Source organism: Dysidea avara, chromosome 9 (assembly GCF_963678975.1).
Source record: "Dysidea avara chromosome 9, odDysAvar1.4, whole genome shotgun sequence".
Lineage (NCBI taxonomy): Eukaryota > Metazoa > Porifera > Demospongiae > Dictyoceratida > Dysideidae > Dysidea > Dysidea avara.
In genome coordinates this window covers 9,427,269-9,449,591 of record NC_089280.1, presented here as the reverse complement: position 1 = coordinate 9,449,591, position 22,323 = coordinate 9,427,269, and the positions used below count along the sequence as shown (strand labels likewise).

Genomic DNA, 22,323 nt, shown 5'->3' with positions numbered 1-22,323 from the left:
AGGGAGTGTGCCCCTATACAGAGCATGCTCCACATGCCAATTTCTAGCTTATACGTAGATACCCCAAGCTTACCACCCTCCTTTGGAAAATCCTAGATCCACCCTTAAAATACTTTTCAGGGGCGTAGGAAGATATTTAACTTACGGGTGCCCAGCGTTAAAGCTGAAGACCAAAAAAAAAAAAAAAGTCACGAGTATACGTGACTGCTCTATTAGAGTATCTCGATCTTTTCAGTAATATATAGTAGTGTGCTGACACCCGTTAGTTATGCAACTGGAAACGTTTATGGGTGCCCAAGCATGCACCCATGCTTCCTACGCCCCTGCTTTTGTGGTTAGCAGTTAATGCTTGCATCAGAAAGCCCATAATGTATACAGCATACCAAGTGTGTAAATACTGAGCATGTGTATCACATGCAAATAATGTTAGAGCTAGTTACTAGTTTAGGAATGCAAAAGTATTTACAACAGAATACATTAATAATAATTTAGTCAAAAACATTTGTAGTTACAATCATATGAAAAATTTTAGTGAGGTTCCTCGAATTCTGCTCTTGTAATTCCTAGCAGAGTAGAAAAACAGAACAATTCCAAGAAAGGTGATGATGGCAATAATAATATAAGCAGTGATACATGATCCAGCTTCAACAGGAACATCACAGTAGTTATCATTTTTCTCAATAGTTCTGAAGTATTCCCAAAATACTGTATTTCCCTTGGACTGTGACAAAAACAACAATGACCCCAGCATTAAGGCAAGTCCTTCAGTGAAGAACAAACATCCCAAAAGTAGTCCCTTCATGTAAACTGGTGACTGGGCATAGATGAATTCTACCACTGTACGAACAAGAAACATGCAACTCCAGCTAAAAACTACTACAACAGATGTATACTTTTATAGTGCATTCAACACAGACACACACACGTACACACACACACACACACATAGCTAATAATACATACAATGTTAAAAGCCATTAATGTATACCTGTAATAAGGGTGAGACATTCAGCTGCGCCCTGAATGAATAACTGAGGAGCCATTACTCCTACTGAAATATCAACAGAAAACATGCTCTGGTAGAGCAACACGTTTATTCCTAGCGAAGTCCCAGACTCAAAACGATGAATACGAACAGCCTCAATAGTAATAGCACAGATAATACTAATAAGACTAGCAACTACTCCAACTCCCATTCTGCTGAGCATACTAGGCACCCAAGGACAACACAATGGATACACAATGCGATCCAGTATTGGGATTAGTAGTAAAACTGTTGTATTGTTGATCAGAAGTATCCAATCAAGTGAAAATATACCAGTGAATTCATGAACTGTAAAGTTTCTACTAGAGTTAGAACAATAAAGAGCAGTGTCATTTGATAGTATTGCTGGGTATCGAAAGTAACCAGACTGTTGTACATAGACATTTATCTACAAAAAGGCAAAGAAAACAGCAATATAATTATACATGCATAGAGCTGTACATACATAATGCAAACCATACAAGAAGGCTATGATGTATCAGATCATGCATGTCGTTTTATGGGGTATAAACACAAGCCTGAAATTATATACTATGTGACCGGATTTGCAAAAAGGTACCCTTTGCACACACAAAATTTGACCCGTTTTTTGAACTTTACAGCTTCATAACTTTTTTATCATTGCATATAATCATCTGAAATTTCCCATGAGTGTAGCAACAGTGTCTGGCTGTATTTTGATGCAAAGAGCAACTTAATCAGTATCTGAAGTTAATAGTTATGAAGTTTTGTTTGCTGGTAAGTAAAATGTGTGGAAAAGGTACCTTTCGCAAATCCGGTCACCTATGATATTACAGTATATTTGAAACAGTATTGTTAGATATTATATTAGAGTGATTAGTTGCCCCATTTTCTGTATATACAGATAAACACATACATAATTATTATACGTACACAATTTTATTATTAACATACTATTGTGTAAACACAGAGAAATCCTAGAAGAGATACTAAGAAAACCAGTATTCTCAAAAATGTTTTCACATCTTCAACCCTTTCATCTCTGAATACACCATGATGGGTCTCTTTTGCAAGATCAATTCGTGATGGAACAGGACGTCCATCAAATGAAAATGCGCTTCTTTCTGCAGGTCTTTTAGCAGTTGCTGCATATCTTAACACACGATATATCAACAAGAGAGGATTACCAACTTTCTCTTTTTTGATAAACCACTTGTAACCAAATATGTTTATAAGTACACCAATGGCAGCAGCAAAAGATGAAACTAACAGTGAAGTGAGATCATGTTTTGATAACACCAAAGAATCACCAACACTAAAGGTAAAGAATTGTCCTACATTTCTACACCAGTAGTACCAGTGGAAATATGAACTCAGTTGATCACTTGAAGCTGTTTCCATCTGATCAACACCAAATGGGATTACGTTAACTTGAATACCAGCTAGACTAAAGGAGTTAATCAGCAAAGCAATGCTTGTAAGGACAATACCAATGACAAGTACTGTATTATTGTATGGTATTATCCCAGCAATCACAAAATAGAATCCAATCACTAGGTGAGCCATAAAAAGAGATACCCAACTATAGTACAACACTTTAGCTCTTCCAAAATAGCGATCAGCTATAAACCCCATTGGTAGACACAGCAGTAGAGGAATACTTCTAAAAGAAACAAACGTTGGAATGCTGCTTGCTCCACCAACTCGATAATACTTTACAAGTATCACTTTAAAATACTGTTCAGTAATTCCACCAATCATGTTGAGGAGTATTAGCTGTAATAAGACAAAGTACACCCTTTTCCCCTGGGGTAAAGGTCTGTAAAACAAGGAACGCTTCCATAATGATTTGGGATGATTTTCTTCTTGTCCCAGTAGTGACACTGTACTAGTAGAACCATTATCATGTGCCATCAAATTCTTTTAGATTATCTATGAAAGTATATATAGGTAGCTATCAAGACTGATGCAGTGATTATGATGACATAATTTGGGCATAAATTTACATAACAATGTGTGTGGGAATCAGGAATTATGCTAGCATTATATGAAAGCTTTAACAGCATGGGAAAATCTACAGATTACACAATTTGGTTAAAAGATTACTATATTTTTCAGAAATTCTAATAGAACAGCATACAAACAGATGAAATACTCAATATAGCAACCAGCTAAAAGAATAGAAAACTATTTGAAGCTGAAGTATCAATGTGAATATTTTAATATAGCAAATAGTATCAACCAAAGAAAGTGGCATAATTATGGCATTTCTTGAAAACATAATAGGCGATTTTTGGAACACTGTTTAAAAGCATAGTGCTTAAATTTTTTTAGCATAATAGCTATGTCTACATTCTGGATCAGCTGTTAACTGGCTACTGACTTGAAATAATGACACTGTTAAATCATTGCAATCATTACTACTGGGTGAACGATACGGGAACCTTGGGACCAACCAGCAGTACAGTGTCAAGGTGTCCTGATTTTTATATGCCATGCAGTGTCTTAATTCAATTCAAGTAGTGCAGTGCTAAGACCCACTAATTGAGACAACCGTTCCCTTTTTGATAAAAGCACCAGATTTCTTATGGGATTTATAGCACGTGTACTAAGTGATTTTAGAAGGGAAAGCATGTAAAAAAGGTCCTTTGGAACCATATTTTTGGACCTTGTCAATAACGATAATATTATTTGTTTCCTAGTATTAGACCAGTAAGAAGCCTGCAATGGCCTATTAAAATGCCATGTGAAACAAATTGTTTTCTCAACCTAGCAGTAAACAAAAAGACTGAAAATGCTCTTTTCAGGGAGTTTTATTGAAGTTTTGCATTTCCAATGTACATGCACAGTTCTGTAGGTATCATGTACAAGGATAATCCTGATGTTTATCGAAGGTGTAAAAACAAAAGTAGTTATTGATTGATGAAGTTTTAATTAGCTACTGGTGGACATATACACTGTAAAATCATTTGAATATCAGAGTATATACCAAACTAACATGCAAGGTTTTTTTTTCTACAATACTAATTTGATTTGTTCGACATTGCAAACATAATTGCTGCTTGATTTGTTGTATATATAGGTATATAGGGTCCGCAACACGAAAAATCAATATCCTCCTATCAACTACCTAACTATTGTCATGTGTTAGGCTACAGTAAGTGTAACTTGAATAACACCAGCGTAGCAGCCAAGTTTGTCACTTTCTTCTGGTAGAAATGATATAAATGTCTTAAAATCACGTGATTTTTCGTTGCCGCGGTTCGTAGAGTTCTTTGTATGCCACGATATTCATGGTCAAGTAGTCTATCATCAACTCAAAGTATCAGTGGTTTGATTTTATTGGTCAGTTTCTGGTGGCAGCACAATCTGTATGCCTTTTTGGCGACAAACAAAATGTTTCTTCCTCTGGAGCACAGCACAAGCAGAGCAGCAACTGCACTGTGGGTCAGCAATGACCAGTACTACGTGAAGTACCTGCATGCAGAATATGGTTATAATTGAAGTTTGTTAGCCATCTGGCTGAGCCATCAATATGCTGAAATTCGGCATGCAATTTTTGCAAAGAATGGTCGATAAATCAGTGTAACAGTCTCCAAAAGCAAGGATACGAAGCTTATAAACACCTAACAATATGGCTATCTCACCCAGTAAATGCATAGAGCAATCTAATGCATGAAATAAGCACTCACGTGATCAAAATTCAAATCACGGAAATACAGCCATCATCTATTCCAATGACCTTAAAATCACTTGAAATCAAATGAAAAACAAGTTTGTATGCATTAGGTTCAGCATCTTGATTACTCCAGCAGTCAAAGACTCTCTCTATGATGCCATCACAGTATAAGACACACCTGCACTGGCCCAGACCACATCTGAGTGAACAGTTAACACAAATATTTACAAAAGGAGCAAACTTCAAGGTTGCTTTTCAGAAATGAGAGTGATTTCATGGGTATTGAATTTCAATCACGTGAGTGCTTATTTCATGCATTGGATCATTGCATTGAATGTTTTGTTTGTCACCAAAAAGGCGCACAGATTGTGCTGCCACTAAAATGACTAATAAAATCAAACCACCGATAGTTTGAGTTGATGATAGACTACTTGAACAATGTTGAGAGTGAATATCATGGCATACGAAGAACCCTACGAACCGCGTCAACAAAAGATCACATCATTTTAAAACATTTGTATCGTTTTCTACCAGAAGAAAGTGACAAACTTGGCTTCTACGCTGGTGTTATTCAAGTTACACTTAGCCTAACACATGACAATAGTTGGGTAGTTGATTGGAGGATATCGATTTTTCGCATTGCAGACCCTAGTATATACAAGCATAGATTATAGACACACCCCAGGATTGGAAACTATGATGTCATCAAACTGAAATCTTCAAGTTTGCAAGCCGCTGATGCGAAGATAAAGAATTCTTATGATAGAACAGTGTTTAAAACACCACATAAAACAATAAGACTGGCACAAAACTCACCAGCACCACAGTATAAGGTAATTCTTTTGACACACACTCATGGGCACTCCTCACCTACAGTCCATTAACACGTTTGGGATTAGTATACGACTAATATATGGAAGTTTTCGATGCACAAAAGGACAGGAGGGCATACAGTTCATTTTTCTTCGTGAAATGAAAGTTTCAGTCACTCTTTTGTAGATCAATGGTACATTCACAGTGTAGGCCAGTTGTTTTGCAAAGGTTTTAGTGTAGTTTTTGTAGTATCACAGTATGATGAGCGATTGTAGAGTCTGAATACATTTGTGGTACTCATAACTTTATGGTCAAAAGTTCAATTGAGCTGATATTCAAGTATATCATAATAAATGTATTGCCAGTCACCCCAACATAGTCAAATTTTTGTATTTTATATAATCTTTAAAAAAAAATAATTTTCCATTATCAATTAACATTCAATAGTTTTGTTGCATAAATGCTTTACAGTTGTATCATCGTTTTTTACTTGTTCTACAGAGCCATGGGTAGAAGAAAATTTTTGACTTTAAGAAAAAGGAGATTCAATGAGCGTGATTCTTTGAAAGCACAGCAGCAGGATAAGAAACATCATTTTCAAGAGTGCGTTTCATTAAACATGTATATGGAAATCTAGGAAATGCTAAGGAACTAAGAAATGATGATTTATATTGTGACAGTAACCAACAGATTGACAGAGGAAAACAAATTGATAATTCTGTAAGGCTGATTATAGATAACCATGAAATGGTTGATGAAGATGGAGGAAAACAGACCAGCACTGACGCAAAACAAATTGACGATCACAGAGGACAGATTGATGATTACAGCAATGATGACCAAGGACAACAGACTGGTAGTTCCATAGAAGAGATTGACAATGACAGAGGAGGACAGATTGACGATGACAGAAGAGGACAGATTGACGACATAAGAGAACAGATTGACAGTGATACAATAGAACAGATTGACGATGATAGGAGCTCCTTGGACAATAGTTTAATTATGGGTGAAATAACTAATGAGTTGCTCACTGATAGTCCTCTCCATGATGAGCCATATGAGTATTCTGTTTGGGAAGATGAAGTAGCAAATGCTGACCTGTTATATGATGAAGCGGTCACTGATCCTGAACCTCTTAATTGGACGTTTTCGTGTGGTTTACCAGCAGTATCAGATATAAGTATAAGCAATATAGGTATGGACACAGAACAAGCATGTCTCAGTGCTCCCTCTGAATCTGTACCTACATTTCTGAATCTTTGGCAGTCATTGCAACATTCAGATATCTTAAATGCTGGTTGGTTTATTTTGCCATCAAATCAAAATGATGTCTTTCAACTTTGCAAATCAGGGATCAATGCAGCAGGCTCTCCCATGATCAATTACACAATAGAAATTTTGTTGGATCGCCATTGGGATTTGTGAATTCCTCAAGGTGTGATTAGCTGGCAGAATCATCCAGTTCTCAAAGAACTACCTGTTTTTGTCAATAATTTGGATGACCTTAAGAAAATAGCTGAGACCATCACATTTTCCAAGCGTTTCCCTGGGATCAATGATCTAAAATTTGATGTAGTTGTTAGGAAGCACAAAGGAGGGTTTTATGATCATTCAGGTATGTACTATACTTTGATGCAACAGTTTAATGTGTCAATAGCATTCTCTGATATTTTAGGTTTTGTTGTTAGGTCAGGCCAAATTAATTCACAGTTTATCGTCACTGCCCGCATGGGTTTTCAGGAATAGAGCAATAATTTCATAATTCATTATTTCTCACGTGATAATCATTGCTTACGCTTCCGAACTCGTTTTTGTATATTAAAACATGGTGTGTGCAACAAACGTGACGATTATTCCCAACCTGGACTCGTTAGTACCTTCAATAAATGGATTTCTAAAGAGAGATTGCATAAACGAATAGCTAAGTATTAACAGTGACGTAATCAAATAAGCTCTGCAATCATTGTTAAAGTAGCTAGTAACTGTGTCAAGCTACTTTTTAAAATGTTTTTCCATGTCAAAAAAAATTATGAAATATGAAAAATGACCTCCGTCCCGCATGACTTTTTCAAATATCCCGCACGATAAACTGTCAATCAACTTGGCCTGGCCTTATGTAGCTACAATTTCAAGTTTTGCTTATAGGTAAAAACTGGTTGCTTATTATGACCATCAGACTTCAGCTATCAGACATTTGTCGTGCTTGTGGATTAGTGATTCTCATCGAATTGTAGACATGTGCTATTACTGTTATCAATTCCAGCGCAGCACTCTAAACAGTGCCTTTTCTACAGAAAGTAAGAGATTGGCAATAGTTAGTCCAGGTCGAACAAGTGCACAGAGTCATACAAATTACAGGTGCTGCAGTACACCAGAGATATCAGTACGTACAGCAAATGTGAAGCACACTGCTACTGTTCAGAAGAAAACTATTGAAAGGCTGAAAAAAAAATCAATAAGCGAATTCAGAGTAGTGGTGTAGATATTGAGGAGGAAATGAGCAATGACTTGGTTAGCATGATGAAGACTCATTCTGAGGATGTGCTGAAAAAGCACAGTGAGGAATCATTTCTGGGAATCTTCTGGACCCAACAGTTGAAAGCAGCAACAGCAGCTAGCAGCTGAGGACGACGGTGGCATCCGCTAATAGTGGTGCTTGACAATAGTGGTGCTGAGGACGACGGTGGCATCCGCTAATAGTGGTGCTTTACTTGAGAAGTGGTGCTTATATTTACACCACCTCTCAAGTAAAGCATACGAGACCATCCGCAACTCTGGGATTATTAATTTGCCATCATCACGCACACTAAGAGATTACACACATATACATCCCAACAAGATGGGCTTTTTAATTGAGGCTGATAGACAACTGTTAGACCTACTGGATCAGAAACATGAATTGACAAAGTATGGAGTTGTACTGATTGATGAAATGTACATAAAGTATTTGAGCGCTCAACAGGAGCATTGTTTGGTTTTACTGACTTGGGTGAGGCCAACAACCAGCTGGATGACTTTGAAGCCATGCTGAAGAAGGATGCTTCATCATTGCAGAGACCACTTGCCAAGACCATGGTTGTATTTATGTTCAAGGGGCTATTTACTAACATAGCTTTACCATATGCCCAATTTGCTGCATCATCCATAACAGGGGCTGATATGTTTCCTTTTTTTTGGAAGGTGATAGAGCGTCTGACAAGAGTAGGGTGTCAGGTATTGGCTGTAACTTCCGATGGGGGGAGTCCCAACAGAAGATTATTTCAACTTCACAATTTCGAGAGACCAAGTTGTTTACAAAGCACTAAACCCTTTTTCGGAGGAGGAACAAGAAGTCATGTTTTTCATAGACCCCCACATCTGCTAAAAACAATCTGCAATTGCTTTCAAAGTCCTACCAGATCTTTGTGGGTAAGTGATTTAAGGCTGCTTTATTGTTATCATATATTGAAATATTGTATTTTGTCCATTGTTTTAGTGCAATGGAAATAGAATCATGTGGAAGTATGTTGAAGATCTATATCAAAGGAATGCTGGGAAAATTACCACCACACCCTAACTTTCACTAGTGCCAAAGTTAAAATATGAGCACATACACTTGACCTCGTTTTCTAAGATGCGCGTTAATCTTGCAGCCCAGGTATGAAAATTATACTTTGTTGATGGTATTATTAATTTGAATATAGGTCATGAGTAGTACAGTCGCAAAGGAACTTAGAACATTTGCCACCAATGAAGCTGAAGCTACAGCAGAGTTTATTGAGCTAGTCGACAAGATGTTTGATAGTATGAATGTATCATTCTTATCTGAGGGAAAGTTAACCAGGAAGGCATTTTTGAAACCATATAGGAAACCACATGATTTTCGACTCAAAGTAAACAACCAATGCATAGTTAAATTTTTATTATGATGTCCTTGCATCATACCATGAAATTTCACCATTTCACTCTTTAGTTCCTTCGTGATGAGGTGCTGCCTTACTTTCAATCATGGGAGGCTAGTGTTAGGGCCAGGGAAGGATATTTCAAGAAAGAAATTAATTTGATGCTGCTATCAAAAGAAACAAGTGATAGAATTACTCGATCTGGTAAACATGTTGAGTTACCTAAATGTTTATTTTATTCACGTTTTGCAGTTAATTCATTTTTGGAGCTGGTAGAGGGTATTTTTAAGATTCCTGGGGTCACTTGTTTTTTAAGTAACCATGCAGACCTGTCAGAACCCACTGGAAAAATACTTCAGCATGCAACGCCAATCTGGAGCCACCAATGACAACCCAACTGTGCACCAGTTTGTTAAGAACAGTGACACCATCCGTTTGGTTGGTAACATGTGGTTTGAGGATACCCATGGAAACTGTAGAAAAAGTTCCAGTATCAAGCAGTCCATTGAGGATACAAAATGTCTCCCTTTGAGAAAACGTAAAAGAAATCAAAGCGCTTCTTTGTAAAACAATGTTACATAACACATTATAATTTGTGACTGGATTTTGGAAAGATGATCCAAATGGCACATTAGAAGTTTCGAGATAAACGGTTTTAAAGAATTGAAGCCAGCATAACTCTCCAAGGATAGCAAGCACGCGTATGAAATTTACACAAAAGATGTACCAATCTGTTACCTTTCAAGCCACTTCCAGTACTTGTAGCTGCTTGTACAGTTTCCTGCCAAATAAGATAGAAAATCTGAGCAGTTGGATGAGCGAAGTAGTATCACGAGTGCTCACAAAGGGGTGGAGGCTGGGGGGTGGCGGGGAGGGCAAGAGATAGACCTCAAAATGGAGGCAGACCACGATTGGAGTCCAGACATGAGATTACAGGGCTGTGCTGGCTCCTTAGTGGCTGATATGTAGCAAAATCAACAGAGAACACGTCTGGCCAACATTATAAGGCTGTCCACCAGTACACCACTGATTCTTGCCAAGCCAGGTCCTTCACAAGGCCTGAAACCGCCATTTAAGCACTCCACACCACCCAGAAAAGACGTCTGTTAAAACCAGCCTCGTGTAGTTTGAGTAGTGCTGAGGGTCAAAACTTGTAGTATGATAGTGTAGCTATCCACTGGTGGTGTTAGTTTGATTTTGCCTGATGTGCGATTTGGATCGGTTCTGTAAAATCTGGTCACATTTATTGTACAATAATAATTATTCTATTGTTTTACGTAGTGCTTTTGCTTTTTCTGTGCCCTTTTTAGTTTGCTGTTTGTAAAACTCAAGTATTGAAATAGCAAAAGCTTTTTCTCGGACTGTGATCCACAGATCTATGCAGAGTTCTAACAATTCTTCTGCCTTTTCTTCGTCAACTTTTAGCGTGATGCCTGTCAAGCACCAATGAAATTGCACATCACCATCTGCAAATATATCGTTCTTTAACCGGTGTCTGGTTTTATTATCCAGTTTGTGTGCAATGTTAAATGTGAAATTGGCCTTAGTACAAGCTGGTGTAATACTGAATCCAAGCAGCTTGAAACTAATAGGATTATTCGATTGTTTTCCATGTAAACAAATAGTTTTATTAACAAGGTCTACACATAGGATTCCAAAGGACTCCCCTTCTAAAAATACTTAATATACATGTGCTACAAGCCCTATAGGAAAATTGGTGCTTGTATCAAAAAGTGAATGTTTTGGCTTAGGCTCTGGATGAAAAGGCCCACAGCATATTTATGTACACTGTTTAAAAAATGGCATTGCAAATTTAATGCTACTATAGACTGACAGATGTCTTTTTCACAAACAAAACATGGCATACATGGTTAAAGACATATAACCAATGGGTGAGGTTTTCAACTAACGCTATTAATGCTGCTGCATGAGGTTAGTATTGATAGTACTGATAAAGAGAGCTATTCTGCTAAGTAGAGTGTCAAACCTACATTGTATATATCACTTTACAGATCCCTAGTGGGAAATATATTTATATGCATTCTTCGACTTCAACAATTCTATTGACAATTTCAACTATTCCACTATGTACAGTATCTATGGCTACAAGTCCCACTGTATATATAGTAGCTGCTTACAATACAGCCCAGAGGAAAGATCATTGTACACACACTCAACGGTACAGGACATGAATGAAACTACTGATCATTTGACTTGGCTCTATGTCAAGTCGATCCCACTTAATTTTTACGATATTCAGAACCAACCAAGAGGCTTCAGGCTGGTCAATTCAAGTGATTTGAAGAATGTCATGATAACCACCTTCTTGTAAAGGAGAGTTTATTACCTACCATAGCCAGAATAATATAGAGGAAAAGACTGTACATAGTCAAGTTAGGGCATGGGAGCAGTTTCAAATTATGTGTAATCTCTCAAACAGTAATTAAGATTTCCACTGTATAGGCTTAGGTGGGGCCAGGGGGTAGAAAACAGTACTCCAAAGTGGAGGAGGGCAAACTTATGTCATTTTGGAAAATACTATAAATATCAACTATTTTGGGGAGAGTGGCAGATTTTTAAAAAAAAATTATTTGACTGTTTTGAGATTGAGAGCTGTTTGAGGATACTCCTAGTCTATTATGGCAATAACTATCATTAAGATATGACAAGCAGATACACCATTATAGAATGAAGGCCTTTGAAACAGACTTGTGCATGCATTTGAGTATGTATATATAGATACATCTTTTAATGCAAACAGGTTTGGATAAACTTTTTACATGCTCACAATTATTCACCAGGGTATAGTGAGGGTTTCTACCACAGACAGGACAAAATGTGTATATAGATGCATTTAAGCACATATACAGCCAGACACATAATGTACTAGCGTAAAAATAATTTAAAAAAATTAAAACATGGGAATAGAGATCGTTGAAAAAAGTAAAGAAACAAGAGTCAAACAAGCCAGCATGTTAAATACACAGAAATCTCTATTTGGACTCAATGGATATGGTAGAAAACAAGGAAAAAAAACAGTACAGCTTCTCCATAAATTAGGGGCAGATAAGTACTGAGAATGCTCCTGTATAAGAGTCCAAATAGAGATCTCTCTGTGTTTAACATGCTGGACTCTTGTTTCTTTACTTTTTTCGGTGATCTCTATTCCCATGTTTTAATTTTTTTAATTATTTTTATGCTAGTAATAACAAGAGTAAATAATTTACTCTTGGTAATAATAAGATGAACAAAATAGTTCAAAATGGCAGATTTCAGTTCTTTAATAAAGTACCTTTATCAAGTCCTTTTTACTTCATCTTTGCTATTTGACCTACACTTCTTCCAAATTAACTTCTAAGGCTTCTTTTGAGGTTGGAAAAGATTTCTAAGGTGGTGGTTAGTTGAGTGTTCTATTAGGATTTTGGAAAAAAAATGTAGGTGATCTCTATTATGAATCATTACTGTGGTTCATGATAAGCTATCTCCAGTGTTGGGCAAGTTACTTTGCAAAAGTAACTAGTTACATATTACATATTACTTGCAACAGAACTATTTAGTTACAGTTACATATTACCCATAAAATAAAGTAACTGTAATAATATTACATATTATATTACTTTGTGTCCATAGCCTTAAGCTGTCACGTGTGAAACTACCACCTTATCACGTGACATGATTGCGTTGTTGGACAATGTGCAAATCTTGGTTATAAGTAAGAAGCTAGTGAATAAGCTTCATTCAGTAGGCCTCGTTACTTTGTTGTGGTTAGGCATTACTCAGAGGATTACTAACGAGATTAGTAACTTCGTTACTTTTAGTAATAATATTACATCATATTAGACTCGTTACAGTAATTGTATTACTTAGATAACGCGTTACGTTTGTAAGTAAAGTATCTTGCGTTATATTACCTGTTTTCATAGCATATTTCGTTATATTACTTTGTTACCACAAAAGTAATAATATTACGTAACGCGTTACTCCCAACACTGGCTATCTCGCTCACTCATTATACTCACATCCTTGCCTAGACATGCAGCTACTATCACATCACAAGAGTATGTGCATTTACTAGAATATCACTATAAAAGACATTAGGCCACTCCAATAAGTTGTGTTTCCTATCCACCACCCGTGCACATCTTCCATTATTTCTGGCTATTCTTGCATACTGTCATAGCGATCTTGTAATAGTGTCAGTTCATGTGTCAGAGTGCTATCAGGTCAACACAAGTTCACTTTTGCATTATTTTTGCAACTTAAAAAGGAAAACACAGGCATTACAAGCATGCTTTTATGCAGCTTTTATGGTTGTGCCAGGAAAATAATGACCTGAAAAGCTGCCAATCTTATAATGGAATAATGGAAATGGACTGGCTACATGCATGCAGTTATGCCTGAGCCCAGGACGGGAAACAGAAGTTACGTGGAGTGGCTTTACACAGAGACCAGCAATAACAATATGACATCAAAAAGAACAATCCTTTTAGGAGAACACTCAGCATAGGTTCTGTAGATCTGTGATATATTGCAAGATCTGAGACTGTGGTAACCAAAATTTTGACTTCACCTTGACCTGTGACTTAGAGCCTTTTCCAGTGTTTGACTTATGATTTCAGAAAGAAAAAAACAATTGTGGATTGTTGCCCTTGACCATTAATTGGCACTGATCATGACATACTTACTAGCCTAGCTTGACCACTGAGTTTGACTGCGGTTACAGATGGACATAATTATACAGTGAGTACCTGTGCATCAGCACCTTTTCATGCTTTTTAGGCATTTAGATTCATTTTTGTTGTACTAGCTAGCATACCTTGAAGTGGCCCCTCCAAAAATGGACAAACCCCTGTAAGCTATTTTTGGTGGGCACAAATAAAAGGCTTAATAGATGAGTATGTCTATTATCTACAGTGACTGTAAGAACATAAACCATGAACTATTCTATAGCACTGCACATGCACTAATACACTCACAATTGTAACACTAGGACACAGATGGGCACAGGTGGGACACAGGTGGGCACAAATAAAAGGCTTAATAGATGAGTATGTCTATTATCTACAGTGACTGTAAGAACATAAACCATGAACTATTCCATAGCACTGCACATGCACTAATACACTCACAATTGTAACACTAGGACACAGTATATACTGTATGTATGATTGTATCTTGATTATTGCACACTATCACATGAGAGACAACTGATTACCTCATGGCAGATCCATTCTCTACATGCAGTTACATTCTAGTGTGACTAATTCAACCAGTATAACAAGGGGGACAGTCACTGCCTGCATGTCTGTTAGCCTCTGGAGTTAATCCCTGGTGCCGGCGAGAGGTACCCATGAAGGTGATGTCATAACAGCCTTAGTGTTCATTCTCTTTCCGTTACACCCCTCTAGCAGCAGCAAAGATGCTCTATGTGTTCCGGCTAAGTGACCTACCCAAGCTGGACCTCCAAGTAGACTGGAAAGCCCAGTGGATGTCCTACTCAACTCTTTCAGGTCTCAATGGTGAGTCAGCTGCTACCCATTAACTCTTATGTTTTTCACGTGAAACACTTACAGTAGTTAATAACCTCGGTCGTAGTGAGGAAGACAGGAATAATGCTAAAGCAATTATTACATTAATCAAATGCCATGTTGATGGGCATATCAATGAGTCTATGGAACGTTGTTGCTCCGGCACAGAGTGCAGCAACCAGGCGAGAGCTTTGATGACTATCTAGTGTCAAGAGTTCATAATATTTATATGGGAAATGTTATGAACTATTGCTAGTGTCACTGAGGGAGCTTGCTAAAACATGCAACGTCTTTCCCATTGCATGCTCCCAAAAGAGTATCCGTGACCAGATTATCAAAGGGCTTGTGGATGGTGACACTATTGAACAACTACTGAGGCAACAGAGCCTAACCCTTGACACAACCATTACTATGTGCCGTGCACAAGAAGCAGCTAAAAATCAACATAAAGACATAACTAACCACTCTGTCCTAGCCATCAGGCAATCTGCAAAACCGCAAGTACGGCAGGTTCCACCATACACTACCCAGATTATTCCGAAACCTTTCCCAGGATGTGGGTTACTAGCCCATCAAGGGGGTAGAGCACAGTACCCAGCTTTCAAGCAGACATGCCGCTATTGCCTCAAAGTTGGTCATTTTGCTATAGGGTTTGAAATGGTTGTCAACTGCAGAAGAAACCACCAGCTGCTAGAGCCATTGCAACTGCAGAAGACACAGAACAGACCAGGAGTCTAATGAGATGCCACCAGGGCTATCCACCATCAGCCTAAAGCAAGTGGCCTGGCACCAACCGTGACGGTGCATCTGCATACACACCATGGGTCCTATCGCACCCAAGTACTTCCAGATTCAGGAGCAGATATATCAGCTGCTGGTGAGCACATCCTTCCATGACTCCACGGACAACCTCTTACCATCAGAATTCACAACACATGTAGCTAATGGACAGAGGATGCATGCTATTAGAAAGATGAGTGTTCGCTTTCAGCTAGCTGGTAATGAACATGAAGAAGATGTATACATCTTCCCACACTTGAGTGGGGTTGTAATTTCTTGGAGGGCAGCCAAGGCCTTGAAAAACCTGCCACCACATTATCCCCTACCACTCCCCAAAGCTGCCGTTGTGAAACCCAGTGTCAAATCCACAACAGCCACTCACCCCTGCCACATATGGATGCCTTGAAGCAAGAATACCCCACAGTTTTTGATGGCAGGATTGGGACAATGGAAGGAGAAGAATTCCATATATCTCTGACTACAGATGCCAAGCCCTTCTGTCCTCGGTCAGTTCCATTCGCCTATCGTGACAAACTTAAGGCAGAGTTAGACTTACTACAGACACAAAGCATTACATGTTTAGAAACAATTAGGAATTTTAAGTTCAATTAGGGATCAAAGAAAAAAAAGGTAGGGAAACAAGGAGGTCGCCTACACCTGCTGATATACTAGTGAACATTTAATCCCTAATTCAGTCTTGGCCTTGGGTATAGACTGAATTAGGGATTAATTGCTCACTAGTATATCTGCAGGTGTATATTACCTGACTGAATTAGGGATTAATTGCTCACTAGTATATCTGCAGGCGTATATTACCTCCTTATTTTCCTACTTTTTTTGTTTTTTGATCCCTAATCGAACTTAAAATTCTTAAACTTATTTGTTTGACTGGTGAACCCACGCATACTGCATCAAAAGAAAGGATAGCACCAGAATTATTTTTTCGTCTGAACGCACGCCCCAGCTATCAAATAATGCTTTGAAAGTGCAGTGGCTATTACGCTTCACTTTCAGCTATGTTCAGCCCATTACACAGCACTATCTATGTGACAAAAGGTGCTAGCCAACCTCCACAAATCACACCAGGGAGTTGTGCAAACCAAAGAGCCAGATTATCACTGTATTGGCCGGGAATCAACAGCGATATTGACAATGTAATCTTGTCGTGTCAGAAGTGTCAGGATCACCTCCCATCCAACTGCAAATGTCTAAACCAAAGCTATTCTGACCATTTCAAGAGATTGCTGTAGACTTCTGCAGCTATGGTGGATTGCAATTTCTTCTGCCTCATGGACAGGCCAGACATTATCTCCATGCAAAACAACACCTCCACACAGCACTTGGTCCAATCATTGACCCAGTCATTCTGTCGCACCGCAGTTCCAGACATAGTGTGGTCAGATGGTGGGCCACAATTCACCTCCAAGTATTTTAATGATTTTGCCAGTCAGTAGGGATTTGAGCAAGACATTGTCACCACACTACCCTCAGAGTAATGGTACGATTGAGGCCACTGTAAAGTCCATGAAGATCATTGCATGATCCTGGGATAACAGATCGGTGAAACTAAATGTTATGTGTCGGGCACTGCTGCAATACCGAAACACACCATCACGCAAAGATGGATGGTCTCTTGCACAGAAGCTGTATGGTAGACCGATACAGGACACACTACCAGTACACCGCCGCTCGTTTTCATCTGAGTGGCAACGCAGTACCCTTGAAACTGAACAGTTAACAGAACATACCTTAGCACAGGCAGAGTTATATATTACAACAGCCATGCTCAAGAACTCCAAAATATTCAACTGGGATCCACTGTGGCTCTACAGAACCCTCAGACAAAGCTCTGGGACATATGACACGGTGGTCAACGTTAGTCCCCACCTCAGATACTCAGTGAAGACTCAGAGTGGACAAGTCCTGGTACGTAATAGAAGATTTTTATGACATCGTACACCAGCCTCACTGTGCACATCTGGTAGAAATAACCCACAGCCAGATACTCCATGCCATCCAGAAGAAATAGCACAATATCCAAATGACAACCAAGACCTCCAAGCTCTACCATCATCATCACAAGATCCTCAGATGCCAACACAGCACCCACCACAAGATCTTCGTAGATCAGAACATACTTGTAGACCACCACAAGGCCTGATAGAGGATCCCCAATGGCTATGATATCAGCATAATTATCCTGTGGACTACACCATGCCATGTTTGGTGGGGGGATGTAAGAACGTAAACTATGAACTATTCTATAGCACTGCACACGCACTAATACACTCACAATTGTAACACTAGCACACAATACATAATACATATGGCTTCCTGTTCGTTCAGGTGTCCCACAAGGCTCTGTTCTTGGACCGTTGTTATTTTTACTCTACATTGACGAAATCCATCACGTTATTTCCAACAGTACTGTTAAGTTATTTGCTGATGACATTGCTTTATACAAGCAAATTGTTTCAACTCATGATGAAACTTTACTTCAAGAAGACTTGACCAAAGTTTATCAATGGTCACAGTTATGGCAACTGAAATTAAATCCACAAAAATGTGAAAGTATTTGTATATCTTATAAGCAATCGCCACCAATGTGCAAGTACCATCTTAATGACCAGCCTATTCCATCTAAATCAGTAGTTCGTTACTTGGGGATGTACATCAATTCTCATCTTAAATGGAGTGATCATGTCAAACATATATCAGCTAAAGCCTCCCGTTCACTCAATTATTTAAGACACACTCTTTTTGCAAGTCCATCTACTGTTAAATCTGCTGCCTACAATTGCCTTGTTAGACCATTACTAGAATATGCCTCACCTGTATGGTATTTACACACTGCCAGAGACATTGATAGACTAGAAGCAATTCAGAGACGAGCTGCACGCTGGGTGTGTGGTAGCAGATGGAATCCTCATTCACATAACTGGTCCAAATCTTCTACTTCTTGTTTGCAGGACCTAAGATGGCCTGCGCTCCATACTCGTCAGTCCTATTTTACTATCACTCAAGTACACGATATTTTACATGACAGAGTTTCTATCCCATTCAACTCACATTTCAAGTTTTCAAGCACCAATACTAGATCCCATTCACTTTCACTTACCACATCATCAGCTACCATTAACGCATACCGTTTTTCTTTTTTTATAAATTCTCCATTTCTTTGGAACTCAGTACCTGTAGAAATTTTACAAATTTCCAAAGCAATTCCTTTTCGGATGGCACTTCGTCAATTTCTGCTCAGCTAACCTGATTTTGTAATTTTCTCTTTGTTTTCTTTTTGTATAGGTATGTAGTTGTCGTGTGTCATGTTTTTGCTGTATGTTTTATTTTGTACTAAGTCTTGTAAACTGTATGTATGTATGTATGTCTTTGTAAGGGGAGCACGTTTGCAGGCTTTGCCTTTTGTGTGACCCTTGTCTTTTGACAAAATCGATAATCTAATCTAATCTAATCTCATAATAGGTGTTGTACCTTGTTTTATTGCAACTGAATACCTCGTGGCAGATCCGTCGGCGTTCCTACAGTGACGTTGTTCAAAATCACACTTTGGTGAGCTTAGACTTGAAAAGCATATAAAGGATTCACAATCGCTCGCACAATCGCCGGCACTTGATCGCCGGCGACTGGATCGAACTAAGCCCGAGCCAATCCGGCGTAAAGTGTCAAGTATTGGGGGGTACCGTGGTGCCATTACACCACCTAAATCAACACAGTAACAATACATTGCTCACCCAGTATGTCAAAAGTTAATTCTTACACCTGAAATCTGACAGGTCCGAGAACAAGTCTGTTCAAGTCAGTCGATCAAATCACGTGATGCTGGTCAGTTTCAAGTGTATACAGCATGTAATGTGATTGGCTTTGATATAATAACTGGGTAAGTGTATTTGACCATTACATCTTAGACTACCAGCCCCTGGGGCTTTTGACAATGTGTTGTTTTGTTGAGGCAAAAAATCAATCAAGTCCCCTTATTTTAGGAAGATATAGTTAGCTAGTGGGGATTTGATAAGCTCCTTTGGCCCAATACACTTTAGTACTTGCTCGCATGCACATATGACCCAGGGCAGGCACCAGGTGGTGGGGCATATAATTATTGAGCCTAAAAGGAAACAAATGCTGTAAGTAATTGAGAAATGTAGCTTTCTAAAATTAACGTCACAGTAAATTTAAAACTTTCATATTTTTATATATGTAGCTATAGCCATAGCTCTGTACTGTACACCACATATATTTATGTATATTTAGCTGAGTTTTAGGCAGTGACTCTCCAGTGAGTTTATGCATGCAAGCATGTATATATGTCCTAAATAGTATCAAAAGAATATAATTATATAGAACAGATACTTTAATGTGTCATGACGATGTTAAGTGTTGAAATTAATGACTTGTTGTATGCATTCACTTTCCCAACATCGAACTGCATGGCATTGTGCATGGCTATAGACTATAATTATACTGTACATATACGCAATTACAAGTATTCTTACAGCAATTTTTCTTTGGTTAATATAAGGAATCATAAAAAAGTATTCAGTAAATGTATAACATTCACTTTAAGTTATAATTGTATGAAATACTTTTGTGAAGTTCCTCGAATTCTGCTCTTGTAATTCCTAGCAGAGTAGAAAAAACAGAACAATTCCAAGGAAAGTGATGATAGCAATAATAATATAAGCAGAGATACATGATCCAGCTTCAACAGAAACATCACAGTAGTTAGCATCTTTCTCAATAGTTCTGAGTATTCCCAAAATAATGTATTTAGACTGGTGACTGGGCATAGATGAATTCCACTACCATCAGCATAAAAGTAAGAAACATGCAACTCCAGCTAAACCACATTAACTTCAAAAAACACGCATGCATGTGTATGCACACGTACACACACGCATAGCTAATAATACATACAGTGTTACAAGTCACTAATATATACGTACCGGTAATAAGGATGAGACATTCAGCTGCACCCTGAATGAATAACTGAGGAGCCATTACTCCTATTGGAATATCAACAGAAAACATGCTCTGGTAGAGCAACACCTTTATTCCCAGTGGAATCCCAGACTCAAAATGATGAATACGAACAGCCTCAATAGTAATATATAGCACAGATAATACTACCAAGACTAGCAATTACTCCAACTCCCATTTCGCTGAGCACACTATAGGCACCCAAGGACAACACAATGGATACACAATGCAACCCAGTATTGGGATTAGCAGTACAACTGTTATATTGTTGATAAGAAATATCCAGTCATTGACAAGTGAAAATATACCAGTGAATTCATGAACTGTAAAGTTTCTACTAGAGTTAGAACAATAAAGAGCAGTGTCATTTGATAGTATTGCTGGGTATCGAAAGTAACCAGACTACTGTATATACACATTTACCTACAGAAGGCAAGAAAAATAGCACTGATTGCATACATTCATACATATATACACATACACACACAGGCTGTGCAAGTAATGCTAGAGGGGGGGACTTCCACAATAAAGTTTACAGATTGGTATATAATAAGCATGTATCATTATGGCATGTAATTTTGGAAGGGGGGATAGTGGCACCTCCCTAAAACCTTTGATGCATCTCTGAGGTGGTGTTATATGTTATTTTCAGTTAATGTGAATTATGTGAAAAATAACCTTTAAAAGTGACTGACTGTTCTGTTTCCACTGCCTATGTGCATAGAACATACATACACTGATATGCATGTGTACCTGCATACATAACATACTATAGTGTTACTAGTGTAAACACCGACAGAGGAATCCAAGGAGAGATACCAGGAAAACCAGTATTCTCAAAAATGTCTTCACATCTTCAACCTTTTTATCTCCAAATATTCCATGATGTGTCTCTTTTGCAAGATCAATCCTTGATGGTGCAGGGCGCCCATCAAAATTTTATGAAAGTGCACTTTTTTCCACTGGTCTCTTTGCAGTTAATGCATACCTTAATACACAATATATCAACAAGAGAGGATTACCAACTTTCTCTATTTTAATAAACCACTTGTAACCAAAAAATATAAGTACAGCAACAGCAGGAGCAGAAGATGAAACTAACAGTGATGTGAGATTGTGCTTTGATAATAACAAAGAAGTACCAACACTGAAGGTAAAGAATTGTCCTACATTTCTACACCAGTATAAGTACCAGTGGAAATATGAGCTCAGTTGATCACTTGAAGCTTTTCCATCTGATCAACACCAAATGTGACTGCATATAGTAAAAACGGAAGATTAAACACGCCTAATTTTTGAAGAAAAACTGATTTTAATCACTGATTACAACCACGTGAAACAGATATAGGGTACACAATGAACACTAGTTCCATGACAAAGGATTGAACATAACTTGATAATATTAAAAAGCTTTTATAAATATACATGTAGCATACAGGATTTAAAATCTAAACATATTCAAAATGTGCATAAGCTTCCATTTTTACTCTATGCAGTCACAAATGGGATTACATTAGCTCGAATACCAGCTAGACTGAAGGAGTTAATCAGTAAAGCAATGCTTGCAAGGACAAAACCAATTATGTATACAGCATGATTGTACAGTATTACCCCTGCAAAGACCAAATAGACTCCAATCAC

At 38.1% G+C, this 22,323-nt stretch overlaps 1 protein-coding gene across 1 annotated transcript; it reads right to left on the bottom strand.

The window, feature by feature from the left end:
• Positions 1–353: 353 nt before the first annotated feature.
• On the bottom strand, positions 354–19,527 carry LOC136266024 (solute carrier family 15 member 4-like). Its single transcript, XM_066060982.1, has 4 exons — positions 19,440–19,527; positions 1,961–2,938; positions 989–1,433; positions 354–837 (listed from the first exon to the last, which is right to left on the bottom strand). The coding sequence occupies exons 2-4, from the start codon at positions 2,918–2,920 to the stop codon at positions 515–517; spliced, it is 1,728 nt and encodes a 575-aa protein (XP_065917054.1). The 5' UTR covers positions 2,921–2,938; positions 19,440–19,527; the 3' UTR covers positions 354–514.
• Between the last annotated feature and the right edge of the window lie 2,796 nt (positions 19,528–22,323).